Below are 24,592 nucleotides of genomic sequence, written 5' to 3' on the forward strand. Positions count from 1 at the left end.
CTAGACCCGAATAGTATTCAGGTATAAAATTTTGACCCAAATCTAACCTATTGAATCCAATTTTTAAACCCATATTCAGGCCTAGATCGGGTCTACCCCTTAGGTCTCGTGTTCATTGCCTCCCTTAAACCTATGATGAATTAGAAAAGTATCAAATAAAATTAAGACAAATTTAGAGAGAAAAAATAATGGAAAGTTCAGGCATGAATAAAAAAGCTAATGCTGAGGTTGACAGTTTTATTGGAAGAGGTATCAAAAGTCAAAAATAGCTTTTCAAGCCTTTAAAGTCCACAAAAAAAATTCATTTTTGTATAAATTCACTCGATTATGCACATCACTTTGACCAATGTAATACGGATAAGGAAATTGTTTGGTGCGTTCAAGCCCGCACCTGTTACTATGCGAGACCGTCCATCAAAATTAGGTTCCGTAAATAATAGTACTTCAAAGAAAAACTAAAATCAATAGTTCAAATATTTCCTCTAAAAAATATCATTTTTAGTTTTGAAATTTATTTACTTATACATATTAATAATCTCCTTATTAAAAATTATATATTCTTAAAAATTAGAATCAAATTCTATTTAAAAATAATTTATTAAGATGCCTGCATTTATAGATGTGGACTCATAGATGTGTAACAATCCCAAAAAAAGACAAAAATTTTCAAAAAAGCCCCAGCTTCTAGAAGAACATATGTCCAAGAACTTGTCAAATACGAGAATTGAAATTTCCTAAAAACTTGGTTTGAATCTCTCTCTCCCCACCTCCAAGAACTTGTCAAATACAAGAATTGCAAATTCTCAAGAGAATCTTATTTTAATATCCCTCTCTCTTTCACTCACTATATATATATATATATATATGAAAAACTCTTCCCAACGTCTATAGGTAAAATTACCGGTGATTTCGTCTACCCTAATCACTATCTAAACTTCATCGCACGGTCACAGTTGTCCGGTAGTGTTTCAATTTTCATTTGCTTTCTACAAATCCAAATTACTTGAAATTTGGAGCGTGTGTACATCTTAGTGAGGCACACCTAATAAAAATATAAAAATAATAATTTGTACAATATAAATTGATCAAAATACCCTTGAAACTCTATGGGAGGTATTTTGATCAATTTATATTTTGTGGATTATTTTTTCATATTTTTATTAGGTGCGCCTCACTAAAATGTACACATGCTCCAAATTTCAGATCATTTCGATTATTAGAAAAAATTTAAAACACTACCGGACAACTGTGATAGTATGATGAAGTTTGAATGGTGATGAAGATAGACGAAATCACTGTTCAATTTCACCTATATGCATTTCGTAGTATCTTCTCCTCTCTCTCTTTATATATATATATATAAATGACCTAATTTCACGGCTCAAAGAATTTGGAGTTCATTGACATTGACTCTCTTGATCACTATAGGAAAAGGTCAAAATAAGCTTTTCCTCTTAGACTCAATACTTTCACAATATTTGAGGATTCCAACATATGCCTATGGTATGGTATGGTACTCCGTACATAACGCATATTTTCCATGCTTTTGTTATAGTTTCAAATGCAAATACAGTGTTAAAGATGTTAATTTCAATATTGGCCTTTTAGACAAGATAAGTCTAAATAAAATTAAAAAAAAAGCACAAGTGACATTGAGTATTATGAAAAAAAAGGTAAAAAGTAATATCTAAATTTCTAAAGTTCCAAACAAAATATCATGTTTTTACTATACCGTAGCACAAAAATCATAGATACTTATATTCATGTTACACTAGTTTATACATATAACGCGCATAGGTTTACGATGTGTATATCGTGATAATGAAATTTGAAATCAATATTGCAATTTTTCTCGTCACAAGATTTAAATACCTTCTCCAACCTCGCAATGATAATGTTAAGCAAATTTTAAGTGGGTGACCTTATTTTCATATCATATTATAGAGTTTGAAAGTCCACCACCTTTTTCTTCAAGGTTCAATCTTTTTTTATTTTTCTTTTGGTAATTCAGTAAGAAAGACAGATCCGTACCTATTTCTTTAAGTAGATTAGGAGTTAGATTTTTGAAAATATTAGTGGGGCAGTGCTAGTTGTAGGAATAGAAACTACCAAGTGGTGACTAGGCATAAGGATGCCCCCACCACGACCCCAACCCCTTTCCTAAAAGGTTAAATTCAGTGTGGATTTGAGCATGTCCCATTTGATGAGGATGGAGTCTAAAACTTCATCATAAAGCTCAGTGATGCTACCGCCCGTGCAACTTTCCAAATAGAAATTTCTCTACAATAATTGGCCATGTGGACTCCTAGACAAAACTCGTGTAAAAACTCTTCCAATAGTAAAATACCATACATCACTCATTTGCATCAAAAAATTTATCTCCACTCTTAAAAAAAAAGAAAAAAATATATATATATAAAATGAGACCATTTACCTTTGATACAAGGCGGTAACATTAATCTTGACAATTAGATGTAACATTGGGTGGCTGCAATTATTCTATTGACCAAGCTCAAAATTCAAAAGAAATTTGGAAAAATTACCAAAAAAAAAAAACCATGACCACACTTTCTATGCAAGTTACCGCCAACTTAACATTTTTTCTCACTTTTTTCTCCAAAACAAACTTTCCATGCAAATACCCCAAGGGCAAAAATTCATTTTTTAGATGGAAATGTCTTTCCCGTACACAAAAATCGTTTTGCTAGAGTTGATGTTTGGACCGCAGTAGCACATTACCGAAACGCACTTTACACAGTGCCGGCCAAACCGCATTTTACACATTGCCGAAACCCTACTGCCGGATCGCACTTTACTTAATGCCGAAACCTTATTGCCGGATCGCACTTTATTTAGTGCCGGAACCCTACTGCCAAACCACACTTACACAATGCCAGACCGCTATTTTGGTGGGATAGAGAAAAAAAAGACACGAGTAAGATAAAAAGTAAATGAAGATAATTTAGATATTTTTTTATTTTTTATTTGGATGGAGTATTTTCTAAAAAGAGTACTTCAGATAATAAAGTGAAAAGAAAAAAATTAAGATCGGTGAGCCGCATAGAGAGTGACATCTTGGGATTTTTTGTAATTTTTCCAAAAAAAAATTTCGAACTCAATCTACATCCAAACTATCAAATTTTCACAAGTGGTTGTAAAAAATTGTGACCACCTTGTGTAAAAAATTGTGACCACCTTGTATAAAAAGATAATGGTATCCATATATACAATCCCTAAAAAAAAAAAAATTGGCTACACATCATTAAGAAAGAGTCCTTTACTCGACAATGCATTGACAATGCATCCATTCAAATGCAACCTTTCCCAACAACCCATCTAAAAGCTAACCCAACAATCTTTACCAGAATCATGACTCTTGAGAGAGAGCGAGAGATTTCAATTCTTAAAAACAGATTGTTTTAAACTGTCTTTTTGTATCACCGGTCAATGTTTATTTTGAATCTTCCCAGTACTTCAAAATGTTCACCATTTTTAGACTTGCAAAATCACAAAACCGAAGCAAAAATGCATCCAAAGGGTCTCAGAATACATTTCAAATTCCAATCCACCTTCAAACTGGATTCTAGGAAAGGAACCACATTTGGAAAGACCCTCATTAGTTCCTTTTCAGGAATTCAATGACTGCCAACAAAAAGTAGTCCAATTTTCTGTTGCTAAACCTATGCACAACTTCACAGGTGCACATTACTACTTTTAAAAGGCCAAATCTCTTAACTTCCAACCTATATTCAGTGAATATAATTAAAAGTCTACAACTTTCATAATCTACAAGGATTTATAACCACTATTCCTTTTGCCCCTTCTGATTCCCATTTTCACAACTGAGAAGATTTAGTACAGCCCAATAACATTTAACATTTGCTCTCCATATACGCACACATACAGGGAGTCCATATCAGGCCAAAACACGGCGTTGCAGAAAGGCACATTTTCACCCTCAGTGAGGGATCACTACTTGCACCAAAGCTTTCCCGCCTTGAGTGGAAACTACGACCGAGAAAGCTGCGATAAGCCCTTTGCTATCAACAACAAATACACACGCTTGTGCCCCCCTCTCGCTCTCATCGGCAAATACAAACGGGAATTCAAAGGTGGGAAGTAGAAAACCTTTCCCTATTGCCTTTGGACACCAATGGGCAGGCCCATGCCCATGCTCTCTCTCTCTCTCTCTCTCTCTCTCTCTCATGAAACCAGCAAGCACCAATGGGGATTTTGGGGGTCAATCTCGAGGACGAGCAAGCCACAAGGAGCTGAGGGCCCTCAGACGAGAAAAATAATCATTAATAGCCAGGAGGGCACGTGCAGATTGACGAGTTGTGAGGATGCGATGCAATTGTTGGAGAGTTTGTTGCCGGAGATTGTCAGCCTTCAAACCCAACAATAAAGATAAAAGATCAGTTGAGAAAGTAATGAAATGTCAACAACACAAATGCATACCTTCAAAATGCAGCAATATACAGCAAAAATTAAATGGTAAAACAAACATGAATCAGGAACTCAGAAGATGCAACATAAGGAATCTCAAAAATCAAATGGTAACAAACATGAATCAAGAACTCAGAAGATGCAACATAAGGAACCTCTCTCTCTCTCAGATCTTACAACGGGCTGGGGCAAACCTGCCCAGGCCCGACCCTGTAAAGGCCAGCCCAGGGCCAGGCCGAGCTACATATAATTTAAAGAATATAAAAGTGAAGTTAGAGAAAAGGAAGGCCGGCCCGTCCAGGCCCTAATTTTTTAGGGCCAGCCGGCTGCACCGCACCGCCCCGCTCCAAACCACCCATTGCCACCTTATTCTCAGATATTTTGTTGGCCATAAAATCTACTTTCCTCAAACAGGTTAAAACAAAAGAACAGCAGAAAAAGGAAGTCAAGATGCACAAATACCTGGCGCAGGAAATTCTCAAGAGTCCCAAGTTTCCCCATGGCCACAGCCATTTGACCCATGTAATTGGCCACATTCCCTGATGGCCCAGATGGTCCTAGAGAACCCGTGGCCAGGGTCTCAGCCAACGCCTGTTGCAGGGCTTCCATGCCCTGTGAGAGCGCCTCTTCTGCTTGTTGAGACGATTGTTGCAGGTTGCATATACCCATCAACTGCTGCTCTGTTAGTGGCTCCAAATGTGGCACAAGTATCTGTACTCCATAAAAAAAAAATCATAAAAAATAGAAAACATAAACATATCAGGTCATCCTCTCAAATCGTCTTTTTATCAATTAGACATCAGAGAGTTTATTTGGGGGTGGGGTGTTTTTTCTTCCTTTTTTTTGTCTTTTTTTTGGGTGCACGGTTTGGGGTGGGGCGGTGTGTGGAGGGTTTAAGAGGAGAGATCCCCAAAGGTAAAAGAAGCACATTAAAAAAGTTCAATACTAAATGAGCACAGCTATAAAAGAGTCAAAAATTAAAAATGTTCACTACTAAATCAGCACAGCTATAAAAGAGTCAAAAACCCTTTTCTCATTAAGTAATTTGATTTTGCTAAGAGCAACATGGAAATAGGTGTGGTTTGCATAAGGTCGCAACCTTAAACAATCAAAGCAAGGCACCTCCCAATTTTATCATAAGACATAATTAGTTCCAACATCAAAACAGCCATTTCCGATGGATTTTTGAAGTGTACCTTAATTCTACATTTTAAGGTTGCAACCTTGTGTGAACATTTTCAAATACAAAAGACGGATCATTCAAGAGTCGAGACTTAATTTCCAGAAATCCACTTTAAGTTTACCCATTTCACTTATTTCTTTCTACCTCTCTTCCTAACCTTTTCTTGAAATTATATAAAATTGAATAATTATGCATTAAACAAAAAATGAGGGTTTCCAACATGGTTGTCCCCTTAAAACTTTTTTCAATTTCATCAAATTGCATATTTATGTATGAATAAGACACCTTACTCAGAACTCAAAAGGAAAAGAAAGGAAGCTACACTAAAAAAATCTAGACCCCAACATACCTTGAGGAGTTCGGAAGAACGAAACCCACCAAGCCACAAGAAGCAGCGCTCTGCAGGTGTCTTCCACATTCCAGAAAGCATGTGAAAAACATCAGCCTTTGCAGCAGTGCCTTTGAGCCTAAATATATCATCATAGTGAGCCATTACAGCATCTACTGAAATACGGAGCTCATTATCTCCAGCATGAGAATTAACAGCTGCCCTCAATTCATTAATTTGTCGATTATGCTCTTCAAGCCACCTAGAGTACTCCATGTCAAAAGCCAGGGCCCCTAAACATACCAAAATCCAAATCCCACATGTTATCTATGGTATTCATGCGTTCATGGGAAGTGTTACAATAGTCAATGGATTGTGGGCAGCCGTAGTCCATTCGAATCATAACCATCCAATGCAATAATGGATGAATGCATACATATAAAATGAACTATATGATGGACCACTATGAATAGACAGAATTATTATCACCAAATACTCGGAGTTTCCATCAAAACATGAAAAAATAGTGAACTTCTTCCCGCATATTGACTATGCTGCCATTATTTGTGTTTTCAAATTTATACATGATTGTGAACTTGACCAGAAATTTTCACTAGATGAGCACTGATCAGCTCTTTCACTAATAAAAATGATCCTCTTTGTCCTACCCATTTTAACTAGATTGGAAACTTTTTGAGTTGTTATACCAAGCTACCTTTACATCTCTTTATAAGTAGTCATAGCTGAGATTTTATTTATCCACCACCCAACATGATCTTATCTACAATAAATTTCAGATAAGGCAAAGAAGTAGCATTACCATTTCCATTCATAGAATGACTTTGATCTCCACTAGAAATGAATATCCCCTACAAAACAAAATAATAAAGGAATAAATCCAGACTATCCAGTACATCAAATTCTAATAAAAAGTAAACTAAGAAAACAAAGCTTTTGTCCTAAAATGAAAGAATAGAGCACATAAATTAGAAAATGATTAAATGAATCATCATACTTGCTGGCGTGCACGCTGAAGCTCCTGCTCAAGCTGTTGCAATTTCAGCCGGCTAGTTTCTAGTTGTTGAACATATGCCTGCTCAGAAAACAAAGATTATTAGTTATTCGGATACTTGACAATCACAAAGGCCTCTCAACTACTTCAATTATACCAAAACTACATCTATAAACAACTACATATATATCTATATATAGGGTGTGGTTCCTATAAGGTTACAACCTTAAACAATCCAATTAAAGCGTACCTCCACATTTTAGCATAACATGTAATTTGGTGTAAAAAATTCTTAGGATTATCTAAAAATCTATTTTTATCTCTAATTATAAAATTTTCAACTCCAAAAATGGTTAAAATAAATAGATATATAAACATATGAAAATCTTGAAAATGGACGGTCTAGATAATGTGTTACAAGATGCAGTATTTATGGAACTCAAAACTTTTTATCTTCATATTCAAACATCTCAATGTTGAGATAATCAATTAGAGAGTTTTTCAACAAAAAAACGTTTTCCGATGGATTTTTGAGGTGCATCTGTAATTCTACACTTTAAAGTTGACTTAAACTATTTTGAAGTCCACCGACAACAATTGGGACTTAAATCATGTTGAAGTCCACCGACAAGGAGGCTATATAAAGAGGCCCTTGGTGCAAGGTTGATCATCGGTTGTTTGGAGTGAGTCTAGAGTATAAGGGTCATTTGTAAGTGTGCTCTGAGTGTTCTGTGAAAGTGTGAGTGTCCTGTGAGTGTTTTGCAAGTGTGCTCCGAGGTTGAGTTCTGGTGGTGTGCCAAGATTCCATCTTACCTGTTCAAGTTGTATTCTGTAAGTCTGTTTCATGTTATGAAATTGTTATATGTGAATTTGTGCAGCTTGGTTTGTTCATTGTCATTGTTATATGTGACTTTGTAAGATGTGAATTTGTGCTGCTTGGTCTGTTCTCGTATTAAAATTTGTTATATGTGAATTTGTGCTGCTTGGTCTGTTCCCGTATTGGGATCACAGCCTTTGTTGTATTAACCATTACGATAATAGAAAAGCCTACGGATAAAACAGTCCAGAGTAACCAAAGTCGCAGTGACCCCGTAACCCAAAGACTAGAAGAGTCAGGGTATCGAAGGGGACTATTTCCTGTTGATTGTTACAAGACGTTATCCGAAAGCAAACCTATTATCTTAATGGCTAATATTCTAACGCCCTGTCAAGGAAAAACAAGTACAGATAATATACTGAGAGTTAATAATAGTGAAGGAGTAATAATAAATAATGTAGAAAAACATATTCAAAACTCGAAATTCCAAAGGTTCCAGATTATGATATATATAAAATAAAGGATCTTTTGATTTTAAAAGTGATTATTCTATTAAAACAGTGGAAAAAACAATTTCTGTTATGGAAACACATGATAATTTCATTTGCTATCCAAACCCATGTTGGAAGAACATAAAAGAAAAAAGTTTAACTGTTTACATATTGGCCTTATTCATGTAGCCATAATACCTCTTACTAGGATAGGATTAAATAATTATGTTCTATTATGTCTTAGGGATAGTAGACATAAAAGATTCACAGATTCCTTATTAGGAATTGCAGAATCCAGTTGATGTGAAGGACCAATATACTTTAGCTGCTATCCAAATTTTTTTGTAGCCCTCTCCAATCAAAATATATTAAAAATACTAACCCTAAACCTCCAAACGGAAGGGTTCGACATGGAACATGGATCACAGAATCTGGCTATAGTTTATAGAATCTGCTATAAAGTAATGACTACTTTATGTCCTGATGTTAAAATAATAGACAATAGGCGACGGACAGTATTTTTTCAGACAAACAATGAAAATCAAACCTAGCGATACCTAAAATGGTATCTTGGGATCAAATAAAATTACCAGAATGGTGGTACCTACACTCTGCGGTTCAACCTAACCCCTAGAGAATAAAGCTGTAGAACAAATAATAGAATATTTGGACGGAGAAGTTGAAATTCAATTTTCAACTTCTAGGAAAACAAGAATAAACATAGCTAGAAACCCTCATAGGATACCAGCCAGAAATTCATATTCTTCTATTCCTCGGACAGAATATGAGAAGGATCATGAAAGAATAATCTTAGAAGGATTGAGAAAACCCACTGAACAGGCAAGGCAGCCTTATTATAGGGTTGATACCCCAGGCTCATCCCATAGAACAAATCAAGAAACTATGGAACCTACCTTCTCAGATGTAGAATTCCAAATGAATGCCATACAGGAAGATAAAGAATTTATAATAGATAAGGAAGGGTCTTAAAAGAGACTTTTACTTTGATCAGAATAAAGAATTAAGAGATTGGTTTATGAACGAATTTAATGAAAAACTAAGGATAAAATTCCATGAAAAATATTATGATTTTATGTTAAAAAATAAATTTAATGTTCGACTCTTTAAATGGTTTGAGTGGTTATGCAAAAGGTATAAAATTACACTTCCGGACAGTTCTATAAAAGAAAAGGAAATAAATATGGCTGAAAATGTTTTTCAAACTTTTACAACTAAAGAAGGGAAAGTTATTCAATCTATACATCCACCACTAGAGGTTGCTGTGGATGTAAACGGAGTAAAAGCATCTCCTAATAAAATTGAACCCAAAAGGTTAGACTCACCTGTTAATATTGAAAGTATAAACCATCTTATTGAACAAAATAATTACACTAATATCTACAATCCCTAGGTAGACAAACAACAAGGATTGAAATCCTCCTTAATAAGGAGAATACTACAAGGGAAAAGGGAAAAGAGCCTTCAAACCTCCCTTGAGTATGAATACGCTTTTAAACTGCATCCTAACAAGAAACAAAACAATGAATTTATAGATGAGCTGGTCAGTAGGTTAGCTAAGATGGACCTTTCAAAGGACCCAACAACTTCTGGAAAAGGTTAAGGCCAAGTTAATACTTCTCCAGAAGAATGGCCATAGTTATTCGGAAAAAGAATTAAACCTGTTAGAACAAATTTTTAGTAATATTGAAGTACAGGATTTCAGGATAAATAGGATTTCTTATGGGAGAAAGACAATCCCAATGGCCCCTACAAAGATGTATTATACCAGACCAACCCCAGTCGACCTTCAGATTTAAGAAGATTAGATAGATAAGGTAGCCCAATATGACAGTAGATCTATTGTGGAATGAAATATAGATGGAATGTCTGAATACCAGGTAATCAACCTGATGAAGCATATGATAATGAAGACTCTGACATTGCCAAAGCATAGTCTGTGGTTTTACAGGCCAATTAAGAAATTGGTGGCCTTCTATTTAGAAGATAACGATAAAAACCAAATTATAGTTGCCAAAAACATATATTGTGTATTAAACTAGCCCAGACGTTAAACAGGAAGCCCCAATAAAAGAAGAGGATGCGGTTAATACCCTAATCTATACTATCACCCTACATTTGTAGGGAGTACCGCATTAAAGATGGACAGATCCAAGGAATTACTTACAAATTTAAGGTGTCCAACCCTGTCACATTTAAAGTGGCACAAGAATGTATTTTCGTCAAAGCTCTTAACTAGAGAAGACTCTAAGGCAGATTATTAGAAAGAAAAATTTATAGAAGGACTCCCTCACCTATTTTTTGAAAAGGTAAAAACCAGACTTAAAAACAAACATAATGGAGCAATACCCTACTATGCGTACACTTATGGTGAGTTAGTAGCAGCAATTTGTGCAAAAGGCTTAGCCTTGTGTACAAATTTAAGATTGAAGAGACAATTAGAAAAAGAAAATGACTGGGAAAAAAGAGCTAGGAGATTTCTGCGAAAAATTTGGATATAATACTTTATCTTCTTCCCGGCCTAAAAAGAAATTACATGCGAAAGAGAAGAGTTATAAGAAAAGAAAATCTTTTAGCAAGAAAACACAAAATCCTTTTAATGAGAATAAAAGGTATAAATATTATAAAAGAAATAAAAAGAAAACCCCAGTATGTTTTAACTGTGGAAAAGTATGGCATTAAAAGAATAAATGCCACAATAAGAAACAAATTAATGCTCTAGATATAGAGGATGATTTAAAGAAGCATTTATGTCAAATCTTCCTAAAAAATACAGACAATTCCTCTGAAGAATTCCCCTGAAGAACCCTCGGATGATGAGAAAAATGAATTTGTTTATAGGAACCATTGAAAATGAACATTTAGTAATGACCAGTTCTGATTCTGACTCTGATTCTGATTCAGAAGAAGAGAAGATTAATAACAATCATTGCAAATGTGACCATTATAAATCAATCCTAACTATGCATGGGTTAGGTGTAAGTGTTATTACTAGAGAGGAAAATCTTATCTTATAACTGATTGACAAATTTGAAGATCAGCACACAAGAAAAGAAGCATTGTACCAATATATCACTATGGCAAAAGAAAACCCTCAAACCAGGGAAATCAAAAATTTCAATAAGCCTTCTCAAAAGACAGTTTTAAAACCATAATGCATAGAATACAAGATAAAAACCTCAGTCAGAGGCAACCTACCGTCCAAGAACTTAGACAAGAGATTAATAAAGTAAGATCTGAACTAGCAGCTCTAAAAACCAGAGTTAATAAACTTGAGTTAACAAACACTCGTTCCCAAAGGGGGGAAGAAAATGAAGATGCAAAATCATTCATAGAACTAATGGATGATTACTTACAAAGCCAGGGACATGGGACTGTTACTAAGGAATCAGAACAATGTCAGGGAGTTCTCAAGGAAGAAGACCCCTCAGAAGAACAAAAAGACGTAAATGTTCTTTCTAAGACACAAACGCAAGAAATGAAGTATGTAAATCTTGTAGATAAAATAGTAACCCACAGATGATATACTCTTGTCACTATTGTGGTAAACAAAAGAATTCAGTTTCCAAACAATGGCCCTTATTGATTTAGGAGCTCATTTAAATTGTATTAATGAGGGATTAGTCCCAACAAAATATTTTAGCAAGACTACTCAGGTTTTAAACACAGCTGATGGTAATAAAATGGTTATAAATTACAAGTTATCAGATGCAGCTGCGTGTAATAATGGTGCTTGTTTTATCTTACCATTTATAATGGAAAAAAATATTAGTCAAACTGTTATATTAGGAACCCCTTTCCTCAATATGCTTTACCCTATAACAAAATTGGATGAAACAGGCATCCAATCAGAGATTGAAGGCCACATGGTCAAGTTCGGCATCATAGAAAAACCGCAAATTCAAGAGACAAATCGTGTTAAAAACAAGATTCAAAATAAAAAAAGATTCCTTTTCTTTCTGAAGGAAGAAATGCATTATAAAATTATAGAAGAAAAAATAAGAACCCCCAAAATAAGAAAAGAAATACAAGACTTCCAAAGTCTTTTGGAAAAAGAGATTTGTGCTAAAATCCCGAATGCATTTTGGGGAAGGAAAAAACATATGGTAGAATTACCATACGAGCCTAGCTTTAACGAAAACCAAATCCCAACAAAGGCTCTGATACCAATACAAGAACAAACCAAGCAGTACAAATTCAGAACTTACAAATTCACATATAACAATGACAATGAACAGACCAAGCAGCACAGATTCACATATAAGAAATTTCATAACATGACACAGACTTACATGAATACAACTTGAACAGGAAAGATGGAAGCTTGACACACCACCATAACTCACCCTCAGAGCACACTTGCAAAACATATATATATATGGGAAAAGATCCTGTCAGCCCAAGGGCGTACTGCTACAGTAAACACCAATGGCCTCCTGAATGTCCGGTAGTGTTTGAATTTTAATTTTTTTTCTACAAATCGGATTGATCTGAAATTTGAAGCATGTGTACATAAAAAATAGGTGAATCTTTGAAAAATATAAAAACACATTTTACATGAAAAATTGACCAAAATACCCCTGTAAAGTTTTGGGGGTATCTTGGTCAATTTTTGTTTTGCGAATTATTTGTTTTATATTTTTATTAGGTGCGCCTTGATGAGAAGAATATACACCAAAAATTTCAAGTGATTTGGATTTATAGAAAAAAAATTAAAATTCAAACACAAAAAGATGTCGTAACCGTCAGATCAGCCTAGATTCAATCTAGGCCATTCGCGTTTACTGTAGCGGTCAGCTAGTGAGTGTATAGAATCCACTCCCTATATATATATATATATATATATATATATATCAAAAGAACTTTAAGAGAACCAATAGAATAGAAAATACAAGTAAATGACCAAAAGCATAGTTCTAAATGTGCAACGTTGGAACCAATCAGATGAAAGAGCAAACTCTAAGAAAGCCTCAAGCATCAAATGAGAAAATAAAAACTAGTGTAAGCAGAAAACACAAGTCACTTGCATAAAGAGAAACCAACAAGGAGAAGGAATGGTTAACTAATCATATCCCTAGTTACAATAGCTAAACCTTTTAAAATCTGACATTCAAAGATAAACGTCACAAACAAAACCAAACATAGGGATCTAGAAATCTAGAAAATGTATTATAATCACAAAATTCAGATAAAGCACCGAACAATTTTGACAAAATTCAACCGAACACATCAAGATAAGATGTTTTTCTAAAACAGAAGTAATAACAGGGTCTCAATAAGATTCTAAACCGAAAGGACATATAACTGAGAACCATCAAGAGAGTGTGCTCTCACACATTCAAATTTGAAGGTTCTTCTGTTGGAAGAGCATTACTTGACAAGGAAATCGAGGGATGTCAACCCATCTTACCCAAGAGAAAAAAACAAAGACTGCTTCAGTCGCCCCATAAATACTCTTTTCTAAGTTACAAATTAGAACAAGGAGAAATAACATCAAGCATCACATCACAATCAGTGCCTTATTTATCTCCCCAAAATTAGTTCTTTAGATTATGCTGACACATAAACAAAAGAGAAATGGCACCAGACAATAACCATACCTAACTAGAGCCCATCCTAATAAGCTAAAATTTGGATTGCATAAACCAGCAAAAACCACACAGAAGCTACAAGGTTAACAAAGAAACCCAATTTTACGCACATAGGTTTCTCTTAAAGTTTCAGAAGTTAAAGTCCAAACCACATCTCCCTCCCTCCCTCCCTCTGTCTGTGTGTGTGTGTGTGACACAACCCCCTAAGTTGTTTCCTCCAAAACATTGCAGCATGCCATGCCAGTTCTTTGAGCATGTGTGCATAATGACAGCCCCCTAAGTTTGTTTCTTACACCACCCTATAGCGTGTCTCATGCCAGCAATGCGTAGCTCCACCAAATTAGTACCATCCTCTTGTTGTTGTGTTGTCATGCCATTCGTGATCAAATAATGAATAAACACATTATTGAACTAGTGGCATTCTTTTCCTAGTTCTGCCACTATTTTACTTTCCAAAGGCCTTAAAGAATTCACAAATCCATAAGGACCGTGATAGCCATTTGATGAGAACCACAAGTTTTTCTTGGAGTTTACTCCTTATTTGCCTGCAACCCATGGTTAGGAAACGTGGTTTGACTTCCACCAAAATGCGCCACTCTTGTGGTCGGGAAAAAGAAAGGCAAGTTCTGTTTTACTCACTCACGCGACAACAGCCTTCTACAGATGCATGCACATGCAAAAAGGGTGTAACAAGGTAAAAACCAAGCTGCCAACCCACAAATGGGACTTCATCCAAAACAACACCCTAAACTACGGTGAACCATGATTTGGGATGGCATCAAAATGGGCCCTTTATTGCCACTCGTTGTACCATAACCTTAAGACTCTTCCAAACCTTCAATAACATCACAACCACCATACAGTGTTTAATTAGCAATCTTTGTAGCATAACCTTTGATACTTCTTCCAACCATCCAATAACATCATAACCACATAGTGTTATCTAAACTTTGAGGAACAGGCACTACAACTTCTATTTGGTGCATCCTTGTCACACATTATTTGACGCCTCAAGCTCTATGCAACACAAATTCTAGTAAATATCTGACCCTTCCATACTCCATCTCAAACTAAAATGCACTCATATGTATCAAGAGCTTGGAAGACCAACAATATTCACATCTTTTCCAACATGACTTGTACAGGGCAACGACAAACGATGTTTTTGCCACAGAATCAACAGGAAATAACCTTCATGGAATAGTGTACTTAACTGGATAGTTAAAGAATGAGAAGTTATTAATGTTTCAAGAAGTATCGGGAAACTCGCAAGTCCAACTCAGACTCGCATGAGTTACTAGGGATTGGCAGGCTGCTAGTTCCCAATCAAACACATGGGAACCAGTTGACTATGGCTGGCATCCCATATTTTATGTTATTTTACTTTATTTTAATTCATTTTTTTTCAGCCTTGACTGTCTGTCATACCTGACTTGGACTTCAGATCATAGAGAGTCCTAACTTAAGTCCTTGGGTTTCAAGATCAATAAACAAACCATGTACCATAGATATAATAGAAATGTTGAAACAAGCCATTTAGACAATGCAGTGATATACGAAGCTCAATTCCACCCGTGTAACTTATCATTTCATTTATCTTTGTAGAGATCTCACATCTTAAAGCTACAAATCTAGTTGATAGGCTTTTGAGCATTTAATATGTCCCATAAGAGTCAAAAATCGATCGTGTGCATCTCCAGCTGATGCAATAAAGGATTTGTATGTAAAAAACAATAGATATATGATGCGCCATTTTCATCACATAGCGTCTCAAAGTTGAGGCAAATATTTCACCTTCCAACCATCTAATCCTTAGAAATGAACTATCAATTTGAATTTCCATTTCATCTTTGGATCTAAAAAGCTTCTCTACATTTCCATTTTTCTATTGAATAAAAGGGAGAGATGAGGTCAGCTACCCAGTCATCAACAAGAGTACTAGAGTGAGTGTGCTTACCCACCTCAAATACCTAGTTTCCAACTAATACCCATAGGTTATTTTGTTTACTTCCCTTGATATTTTCATCCGGGTGCACATCACAAAAGGGCCCAAAAACCGCACAAACTATTAGCATGCAGTTGGGTCAAGTGAGATTCAAAGTCATCGTACGTTATTCATACAGAATATGTAGAACAACATAGAGATCATCTCCACTTTTCCTACCGAAGAACACATTTTCGTGTATTCTTCCTCAAAAAAGATTTTGCCTAATCATTCTTGATTTTCTACATTCATTAAGGAACCGCAGTTATCTAGGCTGAATGTTGTGACATGCTGCTAGTGTTATGCAGGTGTCGGCATTCACAAGCCTCGTAAATGTCTAGTTCGTTGGTAGAAAAAACCGATACGGCTAAGACACGTCCATACATTTCTTTTTTATTAATAAAATACTACATATAATATAATTTTTCATTCCATCACTTGCCAAGTTGTTGGAGTGGTAGAACCACGGGAGGAGTGCAAGACGGGTAGGGTTCAAACCCTCCCAATGCCAATCATTTTAATCTGGAATTATAATAAATTATCAAGTGTCTCCACGTGTCGACTCGTGTCTGTGTCGACATGTGTCGTGGTAGCACTCTATGCTGCATGACAATAGCAAAAACTTACCAAATCACAACTCCGGACGTACTCAAAATGTGGTAAAAGTCATATCTATAATTTCCTAGCCACATATAATCCAGTTAGAAAATTATGGAATATTAGCTTGCTCAATTTATAGCTCATCTCGATGCCACGCCAAACCATGGTTCAACCATGGTTGGGGCTTCATTTTAGGTGATGCCCCCTACATCACCTTTTTTGGCCTTTTTACACTTGCAAGAAACTATGAAAAGCCACCACTTTGTGAGTGCGTTAGAAACAAAAAGTTATTTCTTTACCCAACCACAAAAGTGGTGCATTTCATTTAAAGTCAAACCACGTGGTTTTTAAACCACAAGTTGTAGGCAAATAAGAGGTTAACCATAAAGGCCTTCTTGGGTTGCACAAGTCATCAATAGAACAAACGTGTGGGCCATTCTCTCACGCATTCGGTGCGAACCCAACTAACATAGAAAATTGGCCCCACATGTACCCAAAATGATGCTTACTGGGAGGGGGTACAATTCTAAGGCCATAATTGCCCCATCCACAATAAAGCAGCTTGGTGCAGCGATTTATACACAATTCCAACTGGCCTTTAAAGTTCTCAATGGAGATATTTTCCCATCTGACAACTCATAGCACTTGGTGTCAGTTCCTAACGCTCAAGAATGCAACCATTTTCCTATATAAACTTTTCGAACCCCCCCCCTCTCCCCAAACAAAAGTTAGGTAGTATTGCCTTGATATGAAAAAAATCCGTTTATCGTACCAGAATCTAACACCAATTATATTTGTTCATTGTCTCAAGGATCCAGACGTACCATAAAAGAAACTAAATGCAAATTCCTTACCATCGCTTGCTCCCATTCCACTGGTGCCTAACAAATATATGCAAAGTGGCTTCAATTGCCACAATTAATGCACCTTCTTGTCCTTACAACTTACATTCTTTCTAACTTTTCTTTTAACTCCCAATATACACATCTTTATAATTGGTAAGATTTTCTTTTTCTTAAATCACACTGACTTGTACACGCTCTTCTATTTTTATTGATTCTCAAGAATTATAAAATTGGTTTATGTACTGACCAAAACGTCAATCAGATCATTATGAAATAATAGCAACTATTAAAGATCTCTAGACTTGACATACATTACCAATAATTGTAGGAATTTGGTGTCTCAAAATGGGTTCTCCAAACAATTAAGTACATTACAACCACGTTATAATAGTTTATCAATACATATGCTTATTTCTGTTTAGATACAGGTGTATTCTTCAATATTCTAGAATTTACATACCTACTCTATAGTTCTTTCTTGAAAAAGAGTCCAAAGGATCATATCCATACATATTTTGAAGATCTCCCCAAGCATGATGTCAACAATCTATGAGTGGATTTAATATTGCATCCTTGCAAGAAACTAATCATCCACCATTGTTGTATTAAGCCACCTTAATGGATACTCCAACTATAAAACTCAACAGCATCTTTTGTCCTATACCATAATATGCAGAGGAGAAATGACCTTCTCTATTATATACTTTTAATTTCAGCCATCCATTTAGTTAAGCTTCGTCGGATTTTTAAGAGGCCATAATCAGGAATTAATTACCTAATTCAACCAAACAAATATAGACCCAAAAAGAAGTAACTCCAACCACAGTCACTACAGTAATCACTAAGTAGTTGCATAATACATTTGAAACGAAGAACTTTCCTCAAGAACAATCTAGACCCTACGTAAGTCGATTCGACCTTCAAATCTAAAGAAACAATGTCAACCCCCTAATGCAGAATTGAAAGGTAACCAATGTAGGGTTTGGTGCAATGCAATTACAAGACCTTGGAATATGTTTGGAGACAAGAAGCACACATCCTCGCATCACTGCTTAATATTTATAATATAAAGGAAGTTGTTAAGTCAGGAGCCCGGGGCAAACTCCAAGCCCAAAAGATTTCTTTTGCTCGCACTCAAATTTAGAGAATTTTTGCCATTAGTATGGAACGTGTGAGACCATTAGAGTACATGGATAATGAGTTACAATACCACTAGGTGCTTCTGGTAACATAGCTCTAAGCTTAATAAAATGACTAACACATTGTCTTGAAATTCAACTAGTCAAAAGAGTTAAATACTCCAACTTGGACACTCCAATAATCAACTCATGAAGATTCAAATTTGTTTGATACTCTGCATTCTGATTCCTAGGAACATATCTCAGCTGTTGAGGCAAGATTACAAGCATTACCATGTACTTACAGATAAAATCTGAAACATCAAGGAGAATTCTCAGATACTTGAAAGTCATTTTTTCATGTCAAAGCCACTATATGCCCAGTGTTCCCACAGTGCAAATTCAAACTCAAAATGGTATGGGACAATTTTGAAAGCTTCTTCTACAGGCCATATTTGCACAGGAATTGTAGAAGCCAAACATATTTCACAGTCATCCTGAACTTCCTCCACCGAAAACGATTAGGAAAAAACATTTCTCAAAAGCTTTTGTTTCTTAGCTGGAGGCATTCAAAAGATTCAAAAAATAACAGGTACAGGAGGATTTTGAAAACAAAAAAAAACTCAAATACACTTTCTAACCTGCAAGAAAAAAGCTAAAATAGACTACCAGAAACTTGAGCTCCAAAAATAAATGCAAATGAACCTGCTCACAGTCCCTATGAATGCCTTTTAGAAAATATAAAGATACAGTTATTCAACAATTACTTTCAGTCAACTGGTGTACAAACCAGTTGCTTTCTACATGGATGTTTCATCTAGCTTCTATATAATGTTTGATAGCTTATTCCATAGATGAAGTCTTTCTTATAGGCTGCCAAACTAGAAACAGGTTTCAGATCTACTTGAGTATCAAGTATGGACATCTTATTTGCAATATGGTATGACGTGCGGCATTCAAAGTGGAGAACCGAAAATGTAATATTGGGATAGATATGACTCCACTTACTTTCTTTCTCAGGCGACTTTTTCTTGCAGCTTCACGATTTTGAGCAAGTCTACGAAGTGTCTGTCAAGGAAGGAACTTAATTAGCACCACAACCACAACCCAGACTGACTACTAAAGGAAAACAAAAAATGATAAGAACCTCTCCCATATACCAAAGGTAATTAAGATTCACAGTTTGTTAATATAACCCTTAATATAACCTTTTGATCCCCCATCTTGTCCTTGGATCTATCACTGGAATCAGATGGGACTATAGCAGCATTATGACCTGCTTCATACTGCACAGGTTGGGACGACATTTAGTACTGAGTAAACCATGGCACCAAGTATTTCATATTCTAACAAAAACCCCCAGTTGATCATTTGCAGATGTACTGAGCACCCACTTCAGTCATTCACCGATACAATCAGGAGCATCTAAGACAATAATTGTGCACCAAATCACATGTATGCGTGGGTGTGTGAATATGCACTCCACGTACTGTGTACATACAAGAATAAACACAAGCACTCTATATGTGTTTGCAAGAGAGGGTGGGTATGACATCTCATGGCACAGTGAAGTCAAATTATCCTCAAGAATTCTCAGGACAGTGAAGTCAGATAATCCTCAAGAATTCTCAGGACACTTGAGCTCAATATCTACAGTGCAGAACAGAAACTCGCATTCCATATGAAACTCACTTTTCCAAATTCTTTAAGAAAAGAGTAAAGTAATCAAAACAAGAACGAAACTAGAAGGGTGGGAAGGGGGAAAGCACCAAATAAATAATGAAATGAGAACATTTTAAACAACAATTGGCAAATACAAAGCAACACAATTATTCAAGTTCCCAAAGAAATCCAATCAACCCAAATCTTAAGCTCCTATCATAGACGATCACATAATACAAAAAATACACAATCATCACCAGTAAATACTTGGGCATATAAGCTGCTCAGCTGCCAAGAAGAAAGCAAATCCATAATAGATAATATTAAATGGGGTCACTGTACCCCCAATAACTGACCACAAAAAGGTAACAAGGAGCCAATCCTTGACCACCCCCCACAACATTTGTAATGAGAACAGAGAACTTCCCAAGAAAAAAGGAAACAGCCAATATTTAAGAAAAAGCACAGAGAAAATTGGTCCCAAGCATGAAGTACTTGCATCCTAAGGTTCAGGTCTCTTTAAAAATAGGGAATTCAACATAGAGTCATGGAAGAGTGAGAAAGACCATGCAAAAAGGTGGCACATAGTATAAAGAGGCTATGGGGTTCAAATTGATCTATAAAGAGGCTATGGGGTTCAAATTGATCTCCTTCAATGAGCAAGATCCAGATCAAAACCAGGCGAGTGGCCTCACAAGCCATCACCTCCGCTTGGAGCAAAGCCCCCCATTAATCGAATTGAGCTTCACCAAATAGCAACAACTGTAACTCCAAGTGAGATAGTAAGCATTCAACTCAATCCTTCGTCAAGAGAGAGATTTAGAGGTATAGAGAGGATACACAATGTATTTACCGATTTTTTCATATCAATTTCCTCCGATAATTAATAAGTTGTGTCGCAATCCAGTTTTTTGGGGGTTGGGGGGGGGGGGGAGGGGCCGGGGGGGGGGGGGACTCCAATTTTCACCAAAAATTGAATCCCTCATTATGTATCGCACAGAAAAAGAACATTGTGGGAACAAAATAAGCAGAGATGTAAAGAAGTTTTAAATGAAAGTATGAAACAAAACACTAACCTATTGGGATCTTAAAAGGATGAATCTTGAGTAATTGAATCACATGAGAACAATGCAGTCATCGAAAAGAATCCAAGGATTCAATAATCATGGAAGAATCACTACAAAGAAACATTTCATTAGACATATTTGTTCTAAAGAAGTACAAGAATAGAATAGCATCACCCTTTGATTCTTATCATCTGTGTCCACATCTGTAGATGTATCAGTACGAGGACTACCATCTGCCATTGTGGACTCCGCCCAGTTGTCAAGATGACCACTTGATAGAGAAACCAGATTGGGTTGCTGCCCCTTTTGTGAAGATAAGCGTTGCGAACCAGCTCTATCAAGTGAAGGAGCCACACCCGGTGAAACAAGTGGCTGCATTCCCAGATAAATCAGCAAGAAAACACACAGAATCTAGTAAGGAATTCCACTTTCCAAACACAACAATATGAATTCACAAGCATAGAAACGCCATATACCTTGCTCAAACTTCCAAATTGTAAAGACTTAGAGGGGACAGTCTGGCTGATTGGCTTTGGATTAATAGAATCTTCATCAAAAAGAAACAGATGAATGAAATAAATTTCAGCATAAATGTTATAGATCAACAACTAGTTTCCACAAATACCAAGAGCAATTACATTGGCCGGTATAGAGATGTAAACCACTCAAAACATTAGGCCTGTGCTATTGCTATTTTTACTATTGTTTTCATCAAACCAAATGAAGAAAGAAAATGTAAATAAACTTTAAATCAAGAAATGCAAATAGATCTACATATATGATTATCAAAAACAAACCAAGATGAAGGTCAAACCCTTACTTCTACTCAGTGGGGCCGCATCCTCCAAGTGAAAAGCAACAGGATGATCAAATGAGCCGTTGTCTGGGACACGAGAGTGGCTGTGGCTCTCGTCCGTGCCACTTTAGTAGACAAATAAAAATCAGTAAACCGAACAAGTTCATGTTAACAATCAACCACGCCAAACAGTAAAATACACACTAAAGACTGGAATCAATAGAAGCATTTATCACTCATTACCAGCATTAATTTCTTCAAAGAAAAATAAAACCCACAATCCTACTTCAGCTAACCAAGTGAAATAAAAATTAGACGTATCAATCAATTAAAAGTGAGAGACCCAACAAGTTCACAGCATACAGAACCCAAAATCCTAATTTCCTGTCAGCAACCAAAAAATGAAATTAAGAAAACCAAAATCATGATGAAACCTGAACTACCAAAAAATGCAATTAAACAAAACTACCAAATTTGCAGAAGAAAGACTTCTTCGATTCTCACTACTGACAAAAATTTATCAAAAGAAACAACGCCAGAGTTAATAAAGTGTTTATAATTCAAATCCTAAAAAAAAAAAACCATTGGTCAAGTACAAAACAACTTTTTTTGGGTAGCCACTGGTTGGAATCAAACTTGGGATTTCAAGTTGCAACTATCAACAACTAAGTGACTGAGAAATAAAAGCCTAAGCCAAAAATTCCAAAAATGTCAGTTATTCAAATGCTTTAAAAAAACTGATTCTTTGGCCAAGTGAAGATAACCACTTGGTTTGTGAGTGAGACAAGCAACATTTCAGAGGAGGAAATTACAATAATACAAGCATTCGTAGCATAAATAGTGGTGAACAGGGTCAAACCGCGCTGGTTAAAACTTAAAACACCATTAAGTAATAAGGTCAGAACAGACAGATAATAGATTGAAAGAAATCAAAATCTAAATTCCACCGGAAACAACACAAAAGCCAAAAAAAAAACAGATATGCAACCCAACAAGCCAAACCCATACCAACAAAGAAGTATAAACAGAGGCAATACAACTCACTTAAAGCAAAACACTCTAACAAACACAGTAACACCCTTAGCTCAAATTGCACAGAGAAATAAATATTCATAAGCTACTAAAAAACTAGTAAAAGCACAGAAAAGGAACAGAAGAGCTTACAGTGAATAGGCCACAGAATACGAAGGTATAAAGCTCTGCATCTTCTACAACAACAGCTAATCCCCATCCACCACCACCATTGAAATCTCCAAAAACAACCTAGTAAGCCCCAAAAAAATCCCTGAAACCCTGAAGACCTTAAAAGCTCTCTCTATGAGCCAAAACACATTAAACCCTAGAAAAATGCAGCTTTCTTGAGGGTTGACTTGGAGCTCAGAGAGGAGAGATGAATAATTGCGGTATAAGTGCCAATAATGGGATATTTAAGGAAATTTTAATGCTGGAATTAACCGCAAAAAACACTGATAAAACCCTGGAAACCACTAACAGAGGGATCAGCACCAAACAATAAAACCCTAAATTTTGATAGCCAGTAGCCCCCTCTCTTTGACTGAGACCTTCTCTCTCTTGTTAATAAGAGAGAGAAAGACTGTGTTATTTATATTTATGGATGACGTATTGTGGCTTCCAATCCACATTGTCCTTTTCTAATAAATCACAAAATTATTGTTTTCATTCTGTGTTTTTTCTTCACCCTTTTTGTCAGATAAATTAGATTAAGGGTGAGGGAATTGCCCCTTGGAAACTTGTAATGCCTTTTATGCCCTAGTGTAAAGGGCATGCATTTTGGTTCTTAAGAAAAGCAAAATATTTTGATTAGCCTTCAACTCTATCAAAATAAGTAAAATAAGTAAGATCAATAGAAAACCTTCAAATCAATAATCTTAGTCTTGGGCATTATGGTTGTAAAAATAAATAAAATTTTAAACAAAAAAAAAAATTTATAGATCTTGTAGATATGTATTATTTTTTTAGTTTTAAATTTCATAATCGATATTAAAAATAATTTTAAAACTACCGTAAAGACTTTTTATGCCCAAAGTGCTTTATGGATGAGGATTTGTAAAAGTATGGCTGGTTGGGCCACCCATGTGTTTTAATAATCTCTATATAGGTAAATCATTGTTTACAAAACACGAACCGGCTGCCGAAAAGTATTTGATTGGCTTACCTATTCTAGGTAGGATGCCTAAAATAGTTAAAAAACGAAATAAATTTTAACTAAAAAGTGCCTTGGGACCTAGGTAACGACTCGAGACACACTTAAGTTGTCACGTGAATTGGCCGGCACCGCAATGAACTGCTCAAATTTGGATAACTTGGGCAACTCATCGAAGGTATTCAAAACCAATGAGCCTTCAAATCCAAGACAACTATTGGATAACTTGGGCAACTCATCAAATCTATTCGAAACCAATGAGCCGTCAAATTCGAGGCAACTAATGCAATTCTAAATCAGCTTGGCAATTTTCAACCAAAAATCAGTAGCTAATGTTTCCAACCATTTCTCTATTTACCCATTTCATGGGTGGATTATTGGAAAACATTTAGTGGCATTGCTATAAACTTGGTGGTCATTTTTATCCCCAATAGGGGAATATATTCTATGATAGTGTTGTACTTGTGCAC

At 35.8% G+C, this 24,592-nt stretch overlaps 1 protein-coding gene across 4 annotated transcripts; it reads right to left on the reverse strand.

Annotated features, from left to right (window-relative positions):
- Positions 1 to 3,712: 3,712 nt before the first annotated feature.
- Positions 3,713 to 23,535, reverse strand: LOC18426127 (transcription factor TGA2.3). Of its 4 annotated transcripts, none has more exons than XM_006832793.4 (11): positions 23,123 to 23,535; positions 21,983 to 22,083; positions 21,639 to 21,709; positions 21,337 to 21,534; positions 19,642 to 19,719; positions 19,442 to 19,501; positions 6,973 to 7,050; positions 6,778 to 6,826; positions 5,979 to 6,250; positions 4,909 to 5,157; positions 3,713 to 4,387 (listed from the first exon to the last, which is right to left on the reverse strand). In XM_006832793.4, exons 1-11 carry the CDS (start codon positions 23,161 to 23,163, stop codon positions 4,241 to 4,243), a joined length of 1,344 nt encoding a protein of 447 aa, XP_006832856.1. In that variant the 5' UTR covers positions 23,164 to 23,535; the 3' UTR covers positions 3,713 to 4,240. The 4 variants fall into 4 exon arrangements, with proteins under 4 accessions (XP_006832856.1, XP_088714817.1, XP_088714808.1 ...); XM_088858691.1 differs by having other exon boundaries at positions 21,172 to 21,534; XM_088858682.1 differs by lacking the exon at positions 19,642 to 19,719.
- Positions 23,536 to 24,592: the final 1,057 nt, after the last annotated feature.

Source organism: Amborella trichopoda, chromosome 1 (assembly GCF_054954075.1).
Source record: "Amborella trichopoda isolate Santa Cruz 75 chromosome 1, AtrichopodaSantaCruz75HAP2 v2.0, whole genome shotgun sequence".
In the NCBI taxonomy this organism is placed as follows: Eukaryota; Viridiplantae; Streptophyta; class Magnoliopsida; order Amborellales; family Amborellaceae; genus Amborella; species Amborella trichopoda.

Excerpts from the sequence above, each read along its gene's own strand:
- LOC18426127 (XM_006832793.4), bottom strand. The coding sequence starts at position 23,163 with ATGCAGAGCTTTATACCTTCGTATTCTGTGGCCTATTCACT. Across the intron at positions 19,502-19,641 it reads ACAAGATGGGGGATCAAAAG|ACACTTCGTAGACTTGCTCA; the intron begins GTTATATTAAGG and ends CTTCCTTGACAG. Across the intron at positions 6,827-6,972 it reads TTCAGCGTGCACGCCAGCAA|GGGATATTCATTTCTAGTGG; the intron begins GTATGATGATTC and ends TTTGTTTTGTAG.